This window comes from Larimichthys crocea, chromosome XXI, assembly GCF_000972845.2.
Source record: "Larimichthys crocea isolate SSNF chromosome XXI, L_crocea_2.0, whole genome shotgun sequence".
Taxonomy (NCBI): Eukaryota; Metazoa; Chordata; class Actinopteri; family Sciaenidae; genus Larimichthys; species Larimichthys crocea.
Genome location: NC_040031.1, coordinates 15,370,103 through 15,393,030, shown reverse-complemented (window position 1 = coordinate 15,393,030; position 22,928 = coordinate 15,370,103). Strand labels below are relative to the sequence as shown.

General features: G+C 39.5%; 3 protein-coding genes across 11 annotated transcripts; all 3 read left to right on the top strand.

The window, feature by feature from the left end:
- Positions 1–1,186: 1,186 nt before the first annotated feature.
- Positions 1,187–7,816, top strand: pgghg (protein-glucosylgalactosylhydroxylysine glucosidase). Of its 7 annotated transcripts, none has more exons than XM_019277186.2 (15): positions 1,189–1,305; positions 1,421–1,444; positions 1,803–2,086; positions 2,161–2,371; positions 2,441–2,876; positions 2,953–3,072; positions 3,615–3,746; positions 3,816–3,927; positions 4,750–4,822; positions 4,903–5,039; positions 5,128–5,261; positions 5,522–5,617; positions 5,709–5,806; positions 5,892–6,109; positions 6,764–7,816. In XM_019277186.2, the coding sequence occupies exons 3-15, from the start codon at positions 1,843–1,845 to the stop codon at positions 6,838–6,840; spliced, it is 2,088 nt and encodes a 695-aa protein (XP_019132731.2). In that variant the 5' UTR covers positions 1,189–1,305; positions 1,421–1,444; positions 1,803–1,842; the 3' UTR covers positions 6,841–7,816. The 7 variants fall into 7 exon arrangements, with proteins under 7 accessions (XP_019132729.2, XP_027128556.1, XP_019132728.2 ...); XM_027272756.1 differs by having other exon boundaries at positions 1,773–2,086; XM_019277184.2 differs by lacking the exon at positions 1,421–1,444 and having other exon boundaries at positions 1,187–1,365.
- Positions 7,817–8,220: 404 nt separating this feature from the next.
- incenp (inner centromere protein) lies at positions 8,221–18,639 on the top strand. Of its 3 annotated transcripts, none has more exons than XM_027272752.1 (21): positions 8,221–8,298; positions 10,818–10,966; positions 11,104–11,214; positions 11,311–11,894; positions 12,000–12,042; positions 12,204–12,273; positions 12,378–12,504; positions 12,626–12,647; positions 12,753–12,840; positions 12,958–13,098; positions 13,453–13,470; positions 14,623–14,732; positions 14,817–14,937; positions 15,036–15,146; positions 15,579–15,745; positions 15,848–15,968; positions 16,591–16,662; positions 16,791–16,826; positions 17,191–17,253; positions 17,383–17,533; positions 17,743–18,639. In XM_027272752.1, exons 1-21 carry the CDS (start codon positions 8,269–8,271, stop codon positions 17,916–17,918), a joined length of 2,511 nt encoding a protein of 836 aa, XP_027128553.1. In that variant the 5' UTR covers positions 8,221–8,268; the 3' UTR covers positions 17,919–18,639. The 3 variants fall into 3 exon arrangements, with proteins under 3 accessions (XP_027128553.1, XP_027128554.1, XP_027128555.1); XM_027272754.1 differs by lacking the exon at positions 8,221–8,298 and adding an exon at positions 8,971–9,186 and having other exon boundaries at positions 17,743–18,013; XM_027272753.1 differs by lacking the exon at positions 13,453–13,470 and having other exon boundaries at positions 8,222–8,298; positions 17,743–18,013.
- A 756-nt stretch (positions 18,640–19,395) lies between these two features.
- Positions 19,396–21,980, top strand: fth1b (ferritin, heavy polypeptide 1b). The gene is made up of 5 exons (XM_010743203.3): positions 19,396–19,459; positions 20,388–20,491; positions 20,594–20,740; positions 20,889–21,014; positions 21,424–21,980. The coding sequence occupies exons 2-5, from the start codon at positions 20,390–20,392 to the stop codon at positions 21,580–21,582; spliced, it is 534 nt and encodes a 177-aa protein (XP_010741505.1). The 5' UTR covers positions 19,396–19,459; positions 20,388–20,389; the 3' UTR covers positions 21,583–21,980.
- The last annotated feature ends 948 nt before the right edge of the window (positions 21,981–22,928 follow it).

The following is a 22,928-nucleotide window of genomic DNA, read 5'->3' as shown; positions in this document are numbered from 1 at the left end:
AAGTTGGCCGTAGGTGTGAGTGGTTGTTTGGAGATTCACAGGAGACAAATAAATAAAAAAACTTAGACTAAGCAGTAACTACGTGGCCAATGCAGAAAATGCCAAAAAACCGTAGTTCCTTACACGTCCACTCGAGGCTGGCTGCAGAACAAATCAATCTCCATAAGCCCCCATATTACAGTTTACAGCATTGGGCGACAAGCAAAGCACACCTTGGTACAAGCTGCCAGTTCATCACAGGGTACAAACAACCATCCACGCTCACATTCAGACCTATAATTTAGAGCAATGACAGTATAAAGAATGAACAGAGCATGAGTGCCGTCACTCGCACGGCAAAGATGTGGTTCTCTAAGAAGCAGTAACAGCACCCACGTGTCAGTCAAAGCAGCCATGCTGTTAATTATGCTTAACCTTGAGCATAACTTTAATATAATTTGGAAAAAAAAAAAAAAAATCAGCCTCTGTACAGTTGTCATGAAAGGGGAAATTAGTTCAAGTTAAAGTCAACCTTATTATCAATGCTGCCATATGTACAGGACATACAGAGAATTGAAACTGTGTTTCCCTCTTATCCCGGTGCAAACAGCATTAAACATGAAATATAAAATATAAGTAAAAGATGTAAAAAAATATATATAAAATAAAAATATAAAAATATATACAAGCTAAAAGACATCCAAGAAAAGACAGTGGCAAATCTGGAAGGTATAAATAGAAGGTATAAATAGTATAAATATGGCAAAAATATAACAGAATGAACAATATAAACAGAAACAACCGTGTCAGTGTGGCAATATGTCACAGAATAAACAGAATTATCAGTATAAATATAAATATGGCAGACAGAAATTACAGTATAAACAGTGAGGTCTATCAAAAATGAAATATGTATACAGAGTAAACAGTTGACTGTGCAAGTTTTTGCATTAGCTACAGAGACCAAGACTGTTTTCTGAACCAGGCTGTGAACTTGTTTATTTCTGCTGTGAAGTTTGACATTTGAACATGGAGTCTGACTCATTCTGTAACCAGCCTCAAGTGGCTGTTTGAGGAGCTGCAGTTTTTAGCACTTTATTTATTTTACAGTCACCAATTTACCTGAAACATGCAGAGAACATCCACACAGAGGCGGGGTTTGAACCAACAACCTTCTCCCGCTGTGTCACTATAATCCTCCCACGTGAAATCCATGCCATGTTTTCCAGCGGACGCCGCACCATGTCCAGGTTTTCCCTGCAGCTCACGGCGCTTTCATGGCCTCCTCCTTCCTCACCGTAGTGATTCTCGACACAACTAACTTTGGTTCACTTCAACTTTTTTTTCAGATCAAACAAAGCTGCTTTAAACTGTGAAAAACAAACGGTTTGGAAACTTTTACTTTCTATTTACCTCTTTTTTTTTCTGGTCTTTGCTGCAGAAGCAGATGAGTCTTCCTGACAACGTGAGAGTGAAACATTCCCATTGTGGTAGACAATGTGTTAGACAGATGTTGGATGTTTGTGCAGCTTTTCAGGAGATCACTGAGATTGTATGTTTATGTTTTCTTGCTCATTGATACCTTCAGATTAGTTATCAAACTGAGACCAGTTTAATTAATGATGAGAAAGTATTAGTCCCTGTAATTAAACTTTGGTTTGTTTGCAAATTTGCATGCACATATTTGCACGATGATGTTTTGTGACACTGCTGTGTCAAAGTACACAATCTACAAATAGCCTTTTACTGGCAGGAGGAACCTGTGACAAGTGTGTGTGTGTGTTCTTCCACAGTATAACAAACAACATTTTTCATTGTTTAAGAGCTGGGATCCACTCAACTGAATTTGACAAACCACTCACCATGTCCCGTGATTCAGACCCTTACATCTTTACCACTGACACCCTTCCCTCTGACCACCGTTTCCTCCCTCCACTGGCCAACGGGCTCCTGGGATGGAGGGTGTACAACAGTATCATGCACATGGGTGGCGTGTACAACGGCGAGGGTGGACGATGTCACCGAGCAGACGTCCCCTGTCCACTGGCCGTGAAGGTTGAGACAGAGGAACCAGCCCAGCATACCTACGGCCTGGACACCCACACAGGTAGGGTCTGCAGTGTTTGGCTGTCCTGTTCATGTTGTGAACATTTCTCATGATGCCTTGTCGTCTCATTTCAGGTGTTTTTACGCACACTGCGAGCTCGGCGAGCGTGACCTTCTCACAGTCTTTGTATTCACACCGATATTACCCCAACCTGATGGTGATGGAGGTCCTGTTGGTGCGTCAGGTGACTTCAGAGGAGCCAATCACCGTTAAGCTGGTCAGTTCATTCAAGCCTCAGAGCAAAGACATTGTTTTTGAGTCTGGTCCTGATTACAAAGGAGGAAGGTGAGGTTAAGAAAAAACATATTTTGTCTCTGAGCAATCATGATATCTTACAGTTTGTCTCTGCTGCAGTCATATCAAAGGAAAGACAAACAGTGCTGAGTTCCCAGGAGGTTCCTGTCCCATGGTGCACCTTATCTGGACCCCCATACCCTCCACTCTGACACTAACTCCGGAACAAAGCCAGAGCCGCTGGGGCTTCATCCTGATCGCTGCCAACAGTTTGGACACTGCTGAGTCCGCTTTTGATGAAGGCCTGAATCTGATGACGTCTGGTGACCTGCGTCCGTCCCACGAGAAGGCCTGGAAAGAACTGTGGCTGCAGAGCAAGGTGGAGACGACCGGGTCAGAGAGCCTCTGCAAGGCTCTGATCGGCTGCATGTTCTACCTCCTCAGCGCCTTCCCCTCCATACACGACACCTCTAGCTCTTTTGGTGGAGTCAGTCCAGGCGGGCTGTCTAATGGTGGGGACGGTCAGGACTACTGGGGCCACGTTTTCTGGGACCAGGTATGGTTAGATAATTTATTTGCATGTTGTTTTGTGTTGGATTGTATCATACAATGACCCTACCTTCCTGTGATAGGACATTTGGATGTATCCCGGCATAGCCCTTTTCTACCCCAGGCTAGCCCGATCTGTGCTGGAGTACAGGGTGGGGACGATAGATGGAGCAAAAGACAACGCCCAAAAGCAGGGCTACAAGGTATGATGGTCAGCAGGATGTAGGTGCACAACTACACAGTGAGCTAAACACACTTAGTTATAGTGGTGAAAGATCTGAAAAAAAGATGTGATACAATAAACACGTTGACTGTAATTAAACAGTTAACTAGAATGTTGTTTTAGCAGCACATTATTATTATTATTATTATCATCATCATCATCATCATCATCATCATCATCATTATTATTATTATTATTCTATTATTATTATTATTATTATCACTCATACACAATCTGCTGGGATGCAGTAGTTAGCACTGTTGCAGGAAGGTTCCTGGTTCGAACCCCGAGGACTTTCTGTGTGGAGTTTTAACAGCTTTAACAAATATCTTTAGTCTAACGAGCATTTTATTTGACATTATTTCACCTGACTAAAGGTGGCAGTTAAACTGCTTTGACTGCAGCAGCAGCAGTGTTGGATATGCTTTAGGGCTAATGCCGTCAGTGTTTTGTGTGTTTTCTTCTTGTTGTACATTTTAACAATAACAGTGTCTTAATCTTAAAAATATGTTATCTTTCCAGGGAATAAAGTTCCCATGGGAGAGTGCTGTATCGGGGCGAGAGGTGTGTCCAGAGGACATTTATGGACAACAAGAGATCCACATAAACGGAGACGTCACTCTGGCCTTCCAACACTATCTCTACCTCACTGAGGTACACTCTCTTGTCACCATCATATTGTCTCAGCCTGTGTGTTGATATTAACCGAGCTCTTTATTGCAGGATCTGGCAATGTTCACAGAGGGTCGGGGCAGTGAGGTGATTTACGGCGTGGCTGATTACTGGGTTTCTAGAGTGAGCTGGAACCCAGAGGACCAGAAGTATCACCTCTTAGGTAAAAAACATTATTGATCATTACAGTTATGGCTGATAATACTGGCACCCCTGAATTTCTGGTACATAAAGCACCATTTCTCCCAGAAAAATCACATATGCTTTAGTGTTTTCATGTTTATTTCTTTTGTTTGCAGTGGAACAACACAAAAAAGACAAAGATATTTTCACGTGCTCTCCAGTGTTTTGTTAAACCATTTTTGGGTGATTTGAAGTATTCTTTGGGTTATTGTCCTGCTTTAAGACCTCTGATGGAGACCCAGCTTTCTGACACTGGGGCCTTACATTGCACTCCAGAATTTGATGGTAGCCTTCAGATTTCATAACGCCGTGCACACAGTCAAACATCCAGTGCCTGAAGCAGCAAAGCAACCCCAAAACATCAATGAACCTCCACCCTGTTTGACTGTGTGGTCCCTATCTTAGATTTGGCTTTTTTTTCTCTTTGTGTTGTTACCTAATTATTTGTAATTGCAACATTTTTAGGGAGACACAGTGCTTTATGTGACAGAAATGCAGAAGTGCCAATATTTTTGGCCATGCCTGTGTACAGAATTTATTGAACTTTACGTGGTTATTAAGTTTTTAAAATTTTATTTATAAGACGTGAAGAAAATCTTATCTCACAAAATGATTGGTTCTCAGACATTTTTTTGTTTAACTCTTTTAATAATCACCTTTAGTTTACAATTTCTATAATTATACATTTCATACTTAACCTCAAAGGATTTTTCCAAGTCTCAAAATTTTGTGGCTAACTTTGAATCATAACTGTATTGTTTTTATTAAAATATAATTGACGTTTCCCTTTTGTGCCTTTCAGGTGTTATGCCCCCTGATGAGTATTATTACAATGTCAACAACTCTGTGTACACAAACACGGTGGCCAAATTCAGGTACCAGTATCTGAATCATTTCCATGCAGTGCACATTAACTTATGAATACCAGTAGGACAAAAAGTTTCTCATCTGTCAGTCTCCAGTTTGCCGTGGAGTTGGCTGCCCTCCTCCAACATCCTGCACCAAAGGAATGGCAAGAAGTGGCTGAACACCTAAAAATACCTTTTGACCAAGAATCCCAGTACCATCCCGAGTATGACGGCTACATTAAAGGTTAATTTTTGTACCTTTCTGGCTGATTTGCAGAAGAAAGTCTGGTGTCCATAACCTGATGTCAGACTGTCTTTTGGGCCTCTCATAGGTCATCCGGTGAAGCAGGCAGACACAGTGATGTTGGGTTATCCTCTTGGATTGCCAATGACTCCAGAAGTCAGGAGAAATGACCTTGAAGCGTATGAACCGATAACAGACCCTCAAGGTCCAGCCATGACATGGGTAAGACAGCATATTGTTTCCACTAATCGTACTTGGAGAGCCGAATATTTTCTGAGGTGTTACATGGTGTAAAAAGTTTGAGAAACACTGACCCATTGAAATTTCTTAATCTGCAAACTAGTATCTCTAGCTGTCATATAAGTAGTTTGCTTTATTAGTTATTAGTATCGGCTTACAGTGAATGTTATATCCTGATTTTGCTGTTCCCTCTTTATTAATTAGTGCATGTTTGCACCAATGCTTTTACTTTCCATTGTAAGGGCATGTTTGCGATCGGCTGGCTGGAGCTGGGGGAGGCTGAGAGAGCTCACACTTTACTTCAGAAATGCTTCAAGAACATCCAGGGCCCGTTCCAGGTATCCTGCTGACTCACACACACACCATATAATCTTAATAGATGCCTCAGAACTTGACATCCAGTAAATGTGCGATTATCTCTCCTCACAGGTATGGAGTGAGTCATCAGACGGCTCTGGTGCAGTCAACTTTCTCACAGGCATGGGAGGATTCCTGCAGGCTGTGCTGTTTGGTTATACTGGCTTCAGGTCAGTTATCAACCACACACAATGGGTAAAACACCTCAATGTGTATGCAGCACGTAGGCAAGATATACTTTGTTTTTTCCCCCAGAGTTCAGAAGGATTGTCTGGCCTTCTCTCCACTTCTTCCCAATGACATCTCTGAGCTCTGCATTCGTGGTGTGAACTACCTGGGCAACCAGATGGACTGGCTGCTGAGGAGAGATGAGATTTGTATCATACTGAGGGAACAGGCAAGCAGTACTAGCAAGTCCTACGATCTACAGGTTGTCCTGAAGGCATCGGGAACTAAAATCCCTCTCACGGCAGGTAACATACGAGCCAAGACTTTCTTTCTTTTTTGTACAAGGTTTATTTTATGTAATAAATATGAAAGGAGAGCACAGTTAAACCAAAAGACAAGGCAAACTATACATTACACTAAACATAATACATGTCAGAAAAACACTAAGTATAAAGAAGAAGAATGGGGAGAACAATATAAAAGCAGTCTTGTACCATCTGTCTTATCCAAGGAGAAAATAATGGACTCAGATTTAATGAGAAACAGCTCGTCAGACATGAAAGTGACAAAAGACAGACAGACTTTTATTACAGTGATATCCTAGATCACGACTCCAGGCTCCAGGGGTTGTCAGATTGACGTACCATTCGTCAAAATAAGACTGATTTCTGTATACTGTCTGTAGGAGCGAATCTCAGGGCTGTGAGGGCACACTGGAGGATGCGAAGCGTCTGGTTTAATAAACTAAAAGGAATTTTAGTATCTCACCTCAATCCAAAATGGTGCATGATATATTCCATCAGAGGAAACACTTGAAATTACCTGTTGGATGGACACTTACTCAACAAGCCTTGAAATCTGTTTCATCACTTTTAAACTGTGATTTTATTCAGAACTGTATCGTCCACTAACGGATTATTGTTATTAATTAATTTACTTGTACATGTCTATATTTTCAGGGAAGCCGGTGACTTTCCCTCGAGAGCCAGGGTGTGTCTGTAAACTGGCTTCGATGTCTTCCTGTTGGCCTTTCTGAAGCAGCAAACCACGATGAACCCTCATACTTATGTCATTTACCAGTATTAAAAATATGTTGACCAGGTTATATATAGCCATTCACTTATACAACCTTGGACAGAATGTAATAAATAGCTAGCTTTCAAACACAGAGAACATGTTTAAAGGCTCACCCATGTTGTTTGTTAACTCTCTGGCTTGTAGCACCATGAAGTGACATTTTGTATAAAAGGGAACATGTAGAAACCTGCTCATTTTTTATGTTTTACAGAATGTCCAAAGTGCTCATCATTATTAAAAGACCAGTGTGTAGGATTTAGCGGTATCTTTAGTGCAGTTGTTGATTGCAACCACCTTGCCTCACCTTACCTTTTCCCCAGGCGTGAAGGAGAAGGTACAGTGGCTGCAAACTGCGAATTCAGACAGAATCTGGCACCGCAGAGAAAACGCAGTTGGGGTAGTCTGTTTTGGCCACGGTGGTGCAGGCCTGCAGGGGTGTCCGGCAAAAGACTCGGCAGCCCAATCAGACGATTAGATTGGCCAAACCACAGTCAGCCTGAAATGTCTCTGAAACTGAGGCTATCCAGGTGGATTCATGGACTAAACTCTATATATTCTACCTGTTGTGTTCTGGCTTTGTTTATTTCATGTATCCAGCTTCTGAATTTGAGTCTGATTCGCAATTTACACTGCAAAATGATGATTTGGTTTGTGTCCAATGGGTTTGGAGAGACAGGGAGTTTTGGTCGAGAGACATAGACAGCGAATGAGAGAGAGAGCGAGAGAGACGGCCTCGATAAAGACGGTTAATCAGCAAAGTAAGAAAGTTATTCCCTGATTGTTTCACAGCGGTTAGATGCTGGACTTTTAAGCTAAAAAAAGGTTTGATACATAAAAATTATAATTCAGTGGTCTCCATCATTTCAATTTCTTTTAGGTATTTGGTATTATAATGTTATGAAAACAATTTTGGGAATAAATATATTCAAATAAAAGTTAATTTTCCCTATTGTTTCTGTTGTAAAGAGAGATGCAGGATCACAAAACATCACGCTGGACAGGAGGTGTGCCGAAAAACAAGTGCACTTTTATTCTAGTATTAAACAAAGAAGGTCTTTTAACAAAGGCAAACGAGGTGCTGCTCTGCTCATAGCATTCCACACAAAAAAAACTACTAACCACCCCCAAAATCATTCTCAACATAATTAACAAAAAAAAACATAATTTCCTTGATTTGATTGTCCCAACAAATACATATTAAATTCTGCAATATGAAACCAAAAATACAGTACATTCAGAATTAATCTATGAAATGTACAACATGAACAATTTAACTTAATTAACTGAAATATTTCCACCCATTCAATCTTCCAATCAAAGCAAAACCCCAACTCCTTTTAGTCTCCATAAAAGGGTACCTACAGAGGTGTGCTCTCTCTTTACTACCATGCCCAGAAGCACAGAGGATTGGAACCAGGTGAGGAACAAACCATTGTTTAATTGAAAGCGATAAAAATGTATATAGCAAGCAGTGAGGGAGTTAGCACTTCCTCACAGTTTCCGTCTCTTGTGTATTTGTAGTAAAGTAAACAATACAGTTAAAAAGTGTTTACCTTATGTTGGACCACCACAGTGTTTGTTGTGTGACTGATGTCTTCCTGTAGCTTTTTTTCCTGGAGGGAGGAGGCAACTCTGGGGTGGGATGGGACAAAAACACATAAAGAGGTCATCACAGTTACAAGAAAAAAACACAACAGGGCCTCTGTAATTGACCCACTGTGGTCATACTTAAATATACATACATATAAAATACATATTTCTTTGTTTTGTGGCGTATTTTCTTTAAAATCAGGAGATCAAGCTGCTGTCACATGCATAGAACTTTGAGATTTCATTCAAATGTAAAGTGCTTTATAAATTAAACTTATTATTATTATGTGTTTGAGGGCTTTGTGGGCGGTGACTAGCAAATCCTGCCTCATTTTAATTGGAGGATTTAAATCTTAAACTCCGCCCTACACCTCCGTTAGGTGTGCTCGATTTGTACTCACACGTCAAAACGGTGTACGCCCTTCGCTATTGTTCCGCCCGCGCGGATAATCCCCAAACGAACGAATCAAACACGCCTCCTCAGACGTCACCGAGCTTCGCAGTCCGGATTGGCCGGTTGAAGTTTTGAACAAGTTAAGCGGTTTCAGCGGGGAGGACTGCCAGTTACCGTCCGGGCTCTTTCAGACTGTGCAGAGTTTTTAAGGAGAGCTTTTACACATTTATTTCTCTAGTCAATATGCGTTTGATTTAGTTTTTTAAAGTCAGCGGAGCAACGTGCATCGGATTCCCCGTTTTTGGAAAACCCGCTTATCAGGTAACGCGACTTATTTTGACGTTAACGTTAGCTGAATAGACGTTAGCTGGCTAATATCGCTGTAAGAGCTGTTATAAATGCATAAAAAATACATCTACACGTCAGTTTACTAATCATATCGTGTGCACAGTAGCTGTTATAACAGTCTGGTGGTTGCTTTTTACGTTATTTGACTGTTTTGTGTCGCGTGTTCGTCGTTAGTCGAGTTTGAGCTAGGCTAACACGTTACCTGGGAAACGTTGGCTCCCTCTGTTCATAAAACACTTTAACGTAAACACTCTGTTTGTGTTGTGATGTGAGGTGTCAGAGCTGCTGTGACATTAAGAAGAGATAGATAGTGTTATTAAATAGTTACTGCACAGCCCGGAGCAAAAAAAAAGAAAAAAAGACTGCGCATGATCCAACAACAACCCCGAGAGGAAATGAGTCTGAGTATGAAAGACTAAAAATAAATCAAGTCAACTTTATTGTCAGTGCTGCTGTATGTACAGGACAGGCAGAGTATTGAAATTTCGTTTCCCTCTTATCCCGTGCAAACAGCATAAACATGACATATAAAATATAAGTAAAAAATGTGAAAAATAAAAATATACAAATCTAAAATATATACAAGCTAAAAGACACCCGTGTGGCAACATGGAACAGTGTAATGTAAACAGAAGTATAAATATAAGTATATGTATGGCTATAAACACACATTAACCTTTAAGATAAATCTGAATTTAGATCGAACATGTGCAGAGAAGTCAAATATATGCAAATAGGAAATAAACTGTGCAAGAAATAAGATTTACAGAGTCAGATTTTTTTTTACTTTTTAAATACTCAATTAGCTGTGGCTTGACATTTTGATTGTTTAGTGAGGTTTGTTTTTTTTTTAAAGGGAGCGTTAAGGGTGTGCCACTTTTTTGACATTGACTAAACAGACAATGTCAAAAAAGTAAAAAAATAAAATTTAATTATTTACAGTGTGGCTTTAGCGGTAGATGCGGGTTTCATCTGTGTGAAGCATGTAAGCAATAGTAAGCATCATGTTTTGGTGTTCATTGACATAGAAAAAGGAAAACAAGGACCTGTTTTCTGCCAATAACAGCCTCAGTTGTTGCGGGTTATAGTCATGGTCGTAAGCACTACTATAAATATAATCCAAGTGTTTGGCTAGTTATTGCTGCATTACATAATGCACCGAGCAGCCACTTCATTAGGTACACGTGTACAATCCAGTGTGATCCGAAACATTTCAAAGCTGATGCTGATCTGCATTACGTTGAGAGATGTTTCTAATATTATAGTTTGTAAATGAGTCTGGCTAAAATATTAAAAACATTTTTATATTATAATGCCGTGTCTGACAACCTGAATCATACTAAGCTTCATAAAAGTTGAATTTATGGCAAAACTGTTGGATTGTACAAGTGTACCTCATGAAGTGGCCGCTCAGTGTATGTGTTGCTGTTGGGGGGGGTTTCATATTCACATGAGTTCAAGTAGTCCTGCTAATGGAAAATAAAGACTGTGTTAAAACAGGAATTCAAACTGGTCTGTACGACCTTTATGGTGATGCTTAAATTGATTTGTATGTCAAGCCTGTTCCTGCATGTCTTGATTTAATGTTCTGATCTTGCCCTCAGGCCGTCAACATGAACTCCGTACGATCGTCAGTGCGATCGCTCATGCAGATGTTCGATGGCAAAACACAAGAATTCATCAGCGACATAGATAATGTCCACATGGTTTGGCTTGAGGAGATCCAACAAGAAGCCAACCGCATGTTCTCACGGTACGCTTGTAGTAAAGTCACAAATAAACATTAAGTCTCTTGTCCCTTTCACAAGTTTCCATCCTCAGAAGTCTGTTTTTCTTCTCTAGAATTGTCTTTAGGGTTTTTACTAACAGAGCTGTTTCTTTTTATTTCAGAGATTTTAATACCGAGCCAGAATTAATGCCAAAAACGCCGTCACAGAAGAAGAATAGTCGCAGAAAGCGTGTGTCTTTGGGGCGCCAGGAAGAAAGTCAAGCCACAAGACGGTTTGTTACCTTCATTACTCTTTTATTAAAGGCGACATTTTCACATTTGTTTCCAAACCTGAGCAACAAAATAAATAAGTGTTCCTTCCTGTCCAGATTTTCAAAGGGAAAGCGCAGCAACCTTCGCGGCTCCTCTGTCAAATCACTGAACTTCATTGCTGAAGAAGGGACCACTCCAGAGGCATCCACATCCGAAGCCGACACCACCACACAGCCCAAACGCACCACCCGCAAAAACAAGCAAACAAAGCCTGAGGTGGCAGAGAGTGTGAGCCAGTCACCTCAACGCCAAACTGAGGAGGAAGAGGAGGAGGAAAAGACAGACAAAAGTCACGATGCAGATGTCCAGCCAGACTCCATGTGTGGCACCACCCAGTCTCCACCTAAGATACCCTCACCTGACATTGTTGTCAACATCTCTCCAGCAGACCGCTTGTCAGCTGAGCTCGCTAAAAAGCCGGAGTCTTCTCCTGGCCGCACAGCTGCTAAGATCGCAATAGCCGACACAACTCGGAGCTCACGGCGGAGCTCCGTACGATGCTCTCTCAAGCTACGCCACTCACTGGCCGGCCTGCGGCACAGTATGACTCAGGAGTCTATTCGCCGCTCCTCACGCCGCTCCATGCTCAAGAGGAGGGAGTCTCGCATGGGCAACTCCACATGTAGCAACAACATTGATGGTGAGAGACGAGCTGTGATTTGTTTCTAATTACATAAAGTGCCAAAGTAGCTAAACCATCCACTCTTTGATTCTCGTATATTTGACTTTTATTTTCTGATTGTAGCGGACTCTTGCATGGACTCTGCAGAGGAAGAGGATAAAGAGGCGTGAGTATTAACTAAAATGTTTCTTTGCATCGATGAATCTATAATAATAAGGTGTCTGTATAACTTATTTAGCCTTAACTACACATGACTGAGCATAAATTCAGTGTTATTTATTAACTTTAACATGCTTCTGACATATGTTAATTTATTCACCGCTACAGCATGTTGGAACTGGTAACTGCTGACCCAGAGGATAACGCTGCAGCTGAAGAACCAAAGGCAACTCCAGAGGTATGAATATTTGTCTTTGTCTATTAAGTGTCAAACTGAAATTTGAATTTGCTCTCCGGTTATTGATCAGCTGATGATTTTACATCATATTTACATTGACTCAGGCTGCGAAGCGTGTACATCCATCTGTTGGACGCGTTACTCGATCTGTGGCTGCAAACTCTCCCACCCTGGCACCCCCATCGTTGTATACCACCGAGCAAAACATGAGCACACCCAGCAAGAGAACAGGTATGGGAACTATTTTATTGATCAGTTTTTGTTTAAATTAGGTTTTAATTTTTGCTGAATGTGAACTGTTTTGTATGAAATCTTGTATGTGTTAAATACATGTTCTCTGTTTCACTTGCAGCTGAGAAACGGTCAGGTCGGAGGTGAGTGCTCTCTCTCTCTGTCTCTGTGTTGACATATCAACCTCTTGAGACTGTTAAATAAATTCTGTGCTGTGTCTTTTTAAAATGTTATTTCTGTGTGTTCAGGTCACGCCAGAGTACCAAACGCAAAGCACCAGATACTGTAGAGGAAAGTCCCACAAAGAGGTTCTCCCCTCCCAAGAAAAGTCAAAGTGTAAGATGCAAAACTCTAACTTTAGGGTTAAGAAATGAAAACCATTGAGACATTTATATATTAAAAAATGTTTTGTTTGTTTTTTTAATCAACTTCTCTTTTGTTTTTGATGCACAGGCAATCAGACCCAACATGAAATCCTTCCTCCACACTGTGCAGAAGAATCAGCTGCTAATGATGACTCCAAATTCCCTCGGCCGGACTGCTGTTATCAAGTCTTTCATTAAACACACCACGCCCATGAAGGTCGATTCCAAGGTAAGTTGTGCTGTAGAGCCCAACTGTGGTGAAGGAGAGCTGAGCTGCATCACTAGCAGGCTGAGGTGAACAAAACACAACAGAAGATACCTTTCCATTAAAATAGAGTAACAGTTCGAAACGGCTTCATTTGCCGTAAACAGACATGTGGTATTGCATTGAAATAAAACGAAACAGTATTTTATCTGCATAACTCACCATGGGAAATATTACTTATCACATATCTTTTAATTTCAGCTGTGCACTTAAAACTCTGAGGGTAAATGGTGCATGTTTTTAAAAAAAAAAATGTGCTTCACATTTTTGTTGAGATATCAAAATTATGTGATCCTCTCATTTTTCTCCCCTCCCCAGTTGAGCACTGGTATAGTGGTAAGTGTAATGTTGAAGCACTGTATGTTGTTTGCGGGAGTTTGGTGGTGTCTAATATCCCGCTGTGCGGCTTGATTAAATGTCCCCATTTACCACATTACCACCTTTTTTAGAGAAGCCCCTTTCACATGTCCATGTTGAAGTGACGTTTAAGTGCTGAATTTAAGGCTGAAGATTTAGAAATATTTCTGTTAAATTTGAGCTCTAGTGGGAACAGAAGCAGCAACATTTCAGGATAAATCACTCTTTAAAAAGTCCAGAGGCTGTGTGAAACAGAAGTCCTAACAGAGACAGATATACATTTAAATAACTATTACAATAATTGAGCCCTGCGATTTGCAGGGTCCATCAGTGAAAGGGGCTACTAACTTTAACATTACCCCATCTACACTTGTTAGTTGATTTGTTTCATCCCACGGGTCACTAATGCTCTTCCTCTGCAACCTTTTAAAACCATGCTAAATTGGCTGTGGTAACCTTCACTGTCTGTTTGTTGATCAGAAGTAGAAACTGAAGTAAAAATCCATCTTAGCCAGGAGCCACATGGCTATTCAGGTTGTTCATGAAACTGGTCTGTCAGTGATTTTAAGATTTACTAATTAAGGAGGTCACACTCAAGCCGTCATTGTCTCATTTTTGGGTTGTATTAAGAGCAACTTGTTGTAATTAAATCGTATTCAGCTGTTCTTGTTGGTTATTTGGAAACTTGTGACACATCTGTTTCTTTTTATCTTTGTTGTTGGATAAACTATTATTACACTCACATACCACAGACATAAAAGTACCAAGTTTTGCTCAGTGCCACAACATCCTATGATTAGCACACATTCTTGAGGTATGCAGTCTTGAAACGAGCTGTAGGCTGGCTTATTTTAACAGGAACTTTTTTAGCTTCCAGCAGTGTCTTTCTCAACATTCAGCACGCTGGATTTGTAGATCTCAGAATGACAGATACTGCCAACAAAGTCTATCTCGGTGGATTTTTGCTTCATCCGTCTGCTATAAGGATATGGTGATCTGTTTCCACGTTAATGCACTCCACCTTGCTACTTTGAATGCATTTGACCTTTGTTACACGTTGAAATGTGTTATAATTAGCTGGTTTCTGATGACATGAGTGCCATTAATAGTTGTTTTCTCCTTTTTTCCTAGACAAAGGAGCGTTACAAGCTGGAAGCACTTAAAAAGAAGCAGGAGCAAGAGGAGGAAAGAATGAAGAAGATGGAGGAGGACAAGAAAAAGAAACAGGAGGAGCTTAAAAGGTTAACCTTTTTCACACACTGATTGGACAATTGGTAGTATTTTAGTTAGTTCGTCTGTTTTACTTTCAAACGTTGTGTTTTTAGGAAGAGGGACGAGAGGCTGAGAAGAGTGTTTGAAGCCAAAGTAAAAGAAGAGCAAAAGGAGGAAGAAAAGAAAAAGAAGATTGAGCAAAAAATGGCTCAGATTGATGAGAAAAATGACAAGGTATGCAATAAATTCGGTGACTCTGAAACTGTATTTTCATATCAAAACAGATTCAACACCTTTTTGTCTAATATTCAATATTGCACTCCTTTGTGCAGCGTCAGGCAGAGGAGAAGGCCAAGAAGAAGGTGGCCGTTAAACGTCAGGAGGAGCTGGAGCTGAAGAAGAAGCTGGAAGAAGAGGCCAAGAGGAAGAAGATTCAGCAAGCAGTGAGACTTTTATTATCTATATTCATTTATGTAGTGATTTCTGCTGCTGTAACTGCTTAGTCTGGTTCACACTGGGGCTTTCAAAGATCATTTTTATGTCACTGCAAATAACTGTGGATCACAAGCTCTCATTTATCCACTGAAATAAACCTGATGAGCCACCCTCACTCATCAAATGTAGTTTCTTTTACTGCAAGAAACATTTGGTAGAAATTGGTATTGTTCCACTTTAGCGCCCTCAGTTTTAGAATGTAGGAGGTAAATATGGACAGCTGTAAATGTGTATTTATGATTATAATACTGTTAATCAAACTAGCAAGTCGACAACTTTGCTAACAGCCAGACAGCCATTGTAGTCTTTTCTTCACTAGTTTCTTTGCCATTACATAAATGCAGTCAGCTGTTTCTAATATTTGTGTTTTTGTTTGTTAGGAGGAGGAGAAACGGCAGCAGGAGCTACTGGCCAAGAAGAAGGCAGAGGAGGAGGAACAGCGAGCTCGTAAACTGGCTGAAGCTCGCAGAGCGCTGGAGCTGAAGAGAGAGCAGGAACGAGAGAGGGAGAGAGAGCTGGAGAGGGAACGACTAGCTGCTATTGAAAGGTCAGTAACAAGTACTTTATACAAGCCTGGTTATCTTTTGAACGTGGATAAGGTGTATTGCATTCAAACATGGTGAAGACTTACCTGATGTCTGCTTTGCAGAGAGCGAGTGGAAAAAGAAAAAGCTCTTGCTCTGCAGCGTGAACTGGAGAGAGCAGCGAGGGAGAAAGAGAGAAGAGAACTGGAGGAGAAGAGACAGGCACTTGAGGAAAAAAGAAAACTGGTAAGAAATAATGTTTAGATATTTTGTATCATTGTTATTATATTTTTTAAGTTTTTTTTTTTTTTTAAAGCTATTTTGGCTGTGTTGAATGATATCTCAAATTTGCTCATGTTTGTTTAAACGAATACATTCCTTTATGTCAGGATAAATGTAGGATCAAAAGGTATTTTAAAACTTCTACTTTGTGATTTTTATTTGTCCACTAGATGGCCCTACCTTTTCCACATTCAAAGCATGCAGAAATGTAAACATGCTGACCTTTTTTAAAGGGTTAAAACCACCAAAGTATAATATTTAATATGTATATTTAAGCTGAAGTAGTTTAATAAAACTGACTTATTTAAAGTGGGGGAAAAAATTTAATCTATAATCTTTTTACAGCAGTTTTTGGGAAGCCAACTTTATTTGGCATTGGGAATAAATGCATTAGTTTATTAAATGACACTTTAAGAGTGAAAGTTAAAAATTCTTACACATGAATAGCAAAGGTCTGATTTTCTTTTACCTGCTGTAGGCAGCAATGTTGGTTAAATGTTTCAGTGTCGGTACGAGTTGGCATCAGACCTGCAACGGTCACTGCTGGCCCATGATCTGATTCTTCATGTGCTCTTTGTCCCACCAGGAGGAGCAGCAGAGAAAAGCTGAAGAAGAGAGAGCTGCAAAGGAGAGAGAAGCTGCTGCTGCTGCTAAACAGGTAAACCAGCAGGAATTATACTGAATTAATCAGTTAATGAATTAATTAATGTATACCTGTACAGTTGAGTAAACAGTGAATACGGTAACAACTGGACTAAATGTACCCCTCTCTTCTCCCCTCTGAAGACTGCTGCTGCCCTGAATGTGACCGTAGACATCGAGGTGAGAATCTCATCAGTTACACTTTTTTTACTTTGATATCAAACTTCCCAACCTGTGGTTATAAGGCAGGTAAAGGGATACATTTTTTTTAATAAATCAAATTGATATTGTGAAATCTTAACTGTTTAAAGGCCTCCTAAAGGAGTTTTCTTATATTCAGTGAACATTTTTGCGTTCTTATTCCTCTTCCTCCCTGTCTCTGTTGGCAGACAGCATATCTTGGCGTGTAACTGCCACCTGTCGATCAGTGGAATAGTGTGACAATAGTGCAAGTGAATCCTCGTGCTCATGCATGATGGTGGCCCGCTCGTTCACCAGCAGTGATGAAACGCATATAAACCACTTTTCTTCTTTATCTTTGCAGCGCTCTGTCATGAGCACTCCCGTAGGAAAAGGTGGTGGCCTAAATGTGACCGTGGATATTGAGGTAAATGTAAATAAAGCACGTTTGGTACTCACACACACACACTCTTTTAAAATCTCCTATCTCTAAAACCTGATGGATAATTTCTCATCACACTAAATCCTCATAACGTGTTTTTATGCTCCCCTGCAGCAATCACCACAGTCGTACGTCATCACGCCAAAGGGCGGCAACAAACCTGTGATGTCCAAAAGTGCAGAGGATTACGGGATGGACCAAAACAGTGACGACTCGACTGATGATGAGTCTGCACCAAGGAAACCTATTCCGTCCTGGGCAGAAGGTAACCGTTATGATGTTATATCACTCTTTTCAATGTACCCCAACTGCTGTAGATTTTTCTTTTATTAATCCAATTTAACCATATTTCTTAATACACAAAGTTGAAATGACTGTTTGCTAAATCCTGTATGCAATCTCAGTATGAGACCTCAAGTTGTGTAGTTCTAAATTAAAATATATTTACTGTTTTTAAATCTTTTCTCCTCCCAGGTCACAACCTGCAGCAGATAATTATGAAGCAGTACTACAACCCTCCTGATTTCGACTCTTTCTTCGGAAAAATCGAATCTCCAAAACTGGAAAACATCTTCTACAAGAGCAAGCCTCGCTACTTCAAACGCACCAGCTCTGCCGTGTGGCACTCGCCTCCATACGGATCCAAGTAATATCTGTGCACTGATACAGATATACACACTGCTGTATAAAGTAAAATGTTGGTTTTAAAGTCTGTTCCCAATAAAGTTTCTTGATGTTTGTTCCCAAATATTAAACGTGTTTATTTTAGGAATATTATTGTTAGTTTGTAAAATATCATGGTTTTAAGTGATGAAATTGATGCTTCACGCTTGTACTTGAAAAACGGGTGTATAATATTACCCAGTGGGATGTGAAAGTTTTGTGAAATGATCAGTACACACATTATACAAATGAAAGTTTTTACTGATTGTAAATGATAGTAGAGATCCCATGTTTGGGATTTAGGTGCATTAAAGTGGTTGATTACGTCAAGATATTGCATAGGTTGTAGCTTTTGATTCGATTTGATAATACGATAAAACAGGCTAGTAACTTTTAAAGGTCCGGCATACTTTAGTTTTCTGTTATTTTGGTTGATTGTTCACTTTTTACAGTCTAATCAACTTTTTAAACAAAACCAAACCAACCAACATGTGTTCATGAATATACTTTTGATATGTAATGTACACATCTTAATGCAGACCTTTTTATTATTATTGCAAGAAAACAAGTAGATTCAGTAACTAAAGATAACTCAGTCCCATACAGCTGCATCAGCAGACATGACTAAAATAATTGCATGTCACCCAGCACTCCATGGAAGAATGACTTCGTCTTAATCCTTCAAAATAAAAGGACTTTTGAAAGCAATGCATTGGTAGTTTAACAACATGGGTGTAAAGTCCTTAACCCTCAGGTGTCTATGGACAATTTTGTCCGTCTGGCCTCTTTATCTGGCCATGATTTTAGCTGTGTTAGAGTATAGCACAATTCTTTTGTCTATTGACAATATTATTGCTATAAAAACAATTTTTTTCCCTGTATAAGAACCACTTCAGCCCTGCTCAAACATTCAATCATTCTGAGGATTTTAACCATTAAAATTTATTTATGAAAAAAAACCCCAATTATTTTCAGTTATTTTCCTTTTTTTCCATAAATAACAACAGTGTTATTAAGAACTAGAGACTAAAAGCAAAAATATATAATTATTTGTAAAGTTTTTATAGCAGTTGTTTGGAAATGGACAGGGTAGTAAATTAAACTGACGTCTGGGGGTTAAAGAGCTAAAAAAAAATGTACATTTTTGAACATAAATCTGTGAAAAATGCTGCTAAATTGACCTTCCGAGGTCAAAAACACGCTTTGCATCTCAACCTTTATGGCAAATTTAATCAAATCAGCAAGTTATGATGCAAAATAAAAGCACCTGCACTGATGACATAATCTGTGATGACCATCATTGGAATAAAGGCGCAGAGGCTTTTCACAGGTTAATAACTCTGTGACCATCCCCGCCCCGTAAACCGATCACATCGCAGGGATCGACCCTGTGTCTGTGTGCAGACAGTGCGCAATAACCGTGACAGCAGGTACCGTCAGCTGCTCGTTCAACTTCAGTCTCACGCCATAAACATAAACATCGGATTGTCACAGAGCTCATTCACTGAGTCCGACGTAAACAAACCAGGTAGGTTTTTTTTTTTAAAATAACATCTTGATGCGCAGACTCACTGCGAGCTTGTGAACGTTCACCTGGAGAGCTGGTTGCTAACAGCGCCTAGCAACCGCCCATGGTAACCGAACTTGTTAGCTAGCCAGCTAGTTAGTTAGCTACTACTGTGTTAATAAAATAACATATTAAACTCCTTTAAATAAAGTCAACGCTATCACCAATACACTGTCACGTTACTTTACCCTTCAGTGCATGTTTTGACAGCATGTTACCAAGCTTAACTATCATTTATCATCCCCACTTTGACTTAACGTTACGTCTCATAAGCCTGTGTGCTAGGTAAACAATGTGTCAAAGGTAAATTAAAGAGCGTTTATTTAGCTTTGTTATGAGCGGCTTTGACTAATACTCCTTCACTCTGTGCTATTTTGAGATGAAGGTCAGTTTATATGGATCAATGTGAGTGCAGTTACTCCCCCCTAAAGGATTGATGCACCCAATTCAGGCTAAGACACTAACTGTTTATTATAAGGTACAGTAGTTAAAAGTTAATTTGTAAGTCCACTTACCTTTATTGTACTGGGAGGTCAAGGACAGAAACCCCCAGCAAACCCAGCAAACAGTCTACTTGATATTATTTATGTGATCTGACCCTTTGTTGGTTTATTGGTCTACATGTTTGCATAAAGGAGTTTTAATGACACACATTAATATTTAGTGATAATAATAATGTGTCAGGTGATGGCAGCGATGGTGGTGGGATGTCAGCTGTGATCTAAAGTGCCTTTGTCTGGATATTTGTGTCATGATGCGACACAGTTCAAGTACACATCCAGGTCTATTATTAGCTATTATTAGTTGTTTGCAGGTTTGATATACAGCCTGCCGAACAGTGGTCGTGGAAATATGTTCGCTCATTAACTCTTTGTTATAATTTACACAGAAATGACGTCGCAAATCCGACAAAACTTCCACCAGGACTGCGAGGCCGCCATCAACAGACAGATAAACCTTGAGCTCTATGCCTCTTATGTTTATCTCTCCATGGTAAGAAATGTTATAAAGCCTGTAATGCAATGTGCATCTCTTCTGCCCAATCCAAATAATACAAAGAAGTGAACTCTTCTTTATTTTTATTGTTTCTTTTAGGCATACTACTTTGATAGGGATGATAAAGCCCTACCAAATTTTGCAAAGTTCTTCAACGCCCAGTCCAAAGAGGAGCGCGAGCATGCAGAGAAGCTGATGAGTCTGCAGAATAAGCGGGGAGGCAGGATTTTTCTGCACGACATCAGAGTATGTACTGATCTGCTCTGTTACCGTTTTAAAGTAAATCTGGTGAAAAGTTTGTCTCATAGCAATTCATGTTTCTTTTTTGTTTTTTAAAATTCATCTGTGGGTTATTTTTGTTCAAATCATCATAAATAATTGATGCCTCTCTTAGAAACCTGATAGAGATGAGTGGGGCAGTGGTCTGGAGGCTCTGGAGTGTTCCTTGCAGCTGGAGAAAAGTGTAAACCAATCCCTGCTGGACCTGCAGAAAATGGCGACTGAACACAATGATCCCCATGTAAGCAGCTCGTGTACACACTACCGCAGTCCAGCTCATCATCATGGCTGCCGGAGACAGTCCACTGCCATCTTAGCTGGTGCTGCAATGTTAAAAATTTGAAATCTTTGTTGAGTTTGTCTGCACAGAGAAAAGCGAGCAAGGGAGGGAGGAAGAAGTCCTATTAAACCTCCTTTCTGTCTCCTCCTGCTCTCTGATCACCTATAATGCAGCCAAATTTACAATATAGTTGCTCTCCAAAACATATTTTTTGTTTTTACTGTCAGACAACTGAGTGAGAGTGAAGCTCAGCTCATAAATAATTGACCAGCAGGCATTACTAAACTGCTGGGCTGCAGATAAAATCATTTTTTTTCTACATTCAGGATCATTTGAAGAGTAACCTATTCTGTCCTCTTTCCCCCCACAGATGTGCGACTTCATAGAAACACATTATCTGGATGAGCAGGTTAAATCGATCAAACAACTCTCTGACTGGATTACCAACCTGCGCCGAATGGGAGCCACTGATAGCGGCATGGCTGAGTACCTCTTTGACAAACACACCATGGCTGATGAGGGCAGTTAAACGACACTGTACCAAACATGTACTGCATGTAATACAGATAACACTGCTTTGTTTATGTTTGCCAAATGCAAAGAGAGCTCTCTAAACCTCACATTTTACGTTACATCCCAGATTACAATCGATCTGAGTGATGTCAAGTAGAAATAAAGACTGAGCCAACCTTTAATCCACGCCATGTATGTGTTCATACTTTGATATTTTACTGATGGTTTCAGTGTTTTTGTTGTTTCCAAAGTATGGTGGCTGAAACGCTACGATTTAATGTCTGTATAATAAAATTTAAAATGCATTTCTTTTTTAAAATATTTGCTTGTAAGTGAAGCCGGACTGTACTGCTGGAATATTTAAAGGCTTTTATAATAAAAAATTACAATGACACAGAAATTCATATTTCAGCTTGTAATACTTTTATATCTGAATTATTTTAGAAATTGATCTGCAAAATAATTTCTACTTGATTTCTTTTACTGATGTTATAATATTGTATTCCACATCTTTTGCACATGATCTACATTTGTCTTCTGGTTTAGCATCTTTATGTTTTATTTTCCAGGCATAATTAATAATTAATTATTTAATTATAATATTAAATTATATAAAACTCCATATATTCCTGTAAATATTATAACATAAGTGTTATTGAGGATATTTAAAGCGATGAGAGTCCTTTCAGTACTTCTTGAACTTTTAGTTTTGCATGTCAAGCCTCGATGAATTATTTGCACATGAAATGAAACTTTAAAGAGTAAAGCCCAAATAGATTGACACAATCTAATAAAATAGCATTAATTTTCTATTTTAATTATAATTTATCTACTTTATGCAAATATGTTCTGTGACGAAAAGATCCAGCCTCTATCGACCCTGACAAGGATAAGCAGTTACAGGAAATGGATGGATGGATACAAATATGTTTTGTCAGTTTCATGATATAATTTAAAGTCTGTGAATCATTAAAAACTATTTTTGCTAATTGAATAACTCTGATTAAACATTTTAATGACACACCTTCTGTATATTTACAGAGCATTACCTTCTAAATGCATCAGATGTATGCTGATGTATTCATGGGTTAACTGCACATGGTGAGCATGATGGTATTCAATCTGTCTGTACAGCAGCTGCGGCAAATTAAATGTAATATTATCTGAACACGGTGATGTGGATCAGCAGGTGAAACACATGAAACCTTGTGTGTCCTCGAGCAGGACAAATTCTCTGCAGCTGCTTTATATAATAAGACTTATGGATATTTGTAGTCGTGAATTTAAGTTGAATTGTACATGCAGGTTCTTAGAATAATAAAATAAAATAGTGATAAACAATTTCGAGTTGTACTTTTTATT

Bases quoted from the DNA above. Each gene is read 5' to 3' on its own strand.
- pgghg (XM_019277182.2), top strand. From the start codon at position 1,497: ATGTTTGTGCAGCTTTTCAGGAGATCACTGAGATT. The intron at 2,087-2,160 runs GTAGGGTCTGCA...GTCTCATTTCAG, and splicing joins CGGCCTGGACACCCACACAG to GTGTTTTTACGCACACTGCG. The intron at 5,807-5,891 runs GTCAGTTATCAA...TTTTTCCCCCAG, and splicing joins TTTGGTTATACTGGCTTCAG to AGTTCAGAAGGATTGTCTGG.
- incenp (XM_027272752.1), top strand. From the start codon at position 8,269: ATGCCCAGAAGCACAGAGGATTGGAACCAG. The intron at 11,895-11,999 runs GTGAGAGACGAG...TTCTGATTGTAG, and splicing joins ATGTAGCAACAACATTGATG to CGGACTCTTGCATGGACTCT. The intron at 14,733-14,816 runs GTTAACCTTTTT...TTGTGTTTTTAG, and splicing joins AAACAGGAGGAGCTTAAAAG to GAAGAGGGACGAGAGGCTGA.
- fth1b (XM_010743203.3), top strand. From the start codon at position 20,390: ATGACGTCGCAAATCCGACAAAACTTCCACCAGGACTGCGAGGCCGCC. The intron at 20,741-20,888 runs GTATGTACTGAT...TGCCTCTCTTAG, and splicing joins TTTTTCTGCACGACATCAGA to AAACCTGATAGAGATGAGTG. The intron at 21,015-21,423 runs GTAAGCAGCTCG...TTCCCCCCACAG, and splicing joins CTGAACACAATGATCCCCAT to ATGTGCGACTTCATAGAAAC.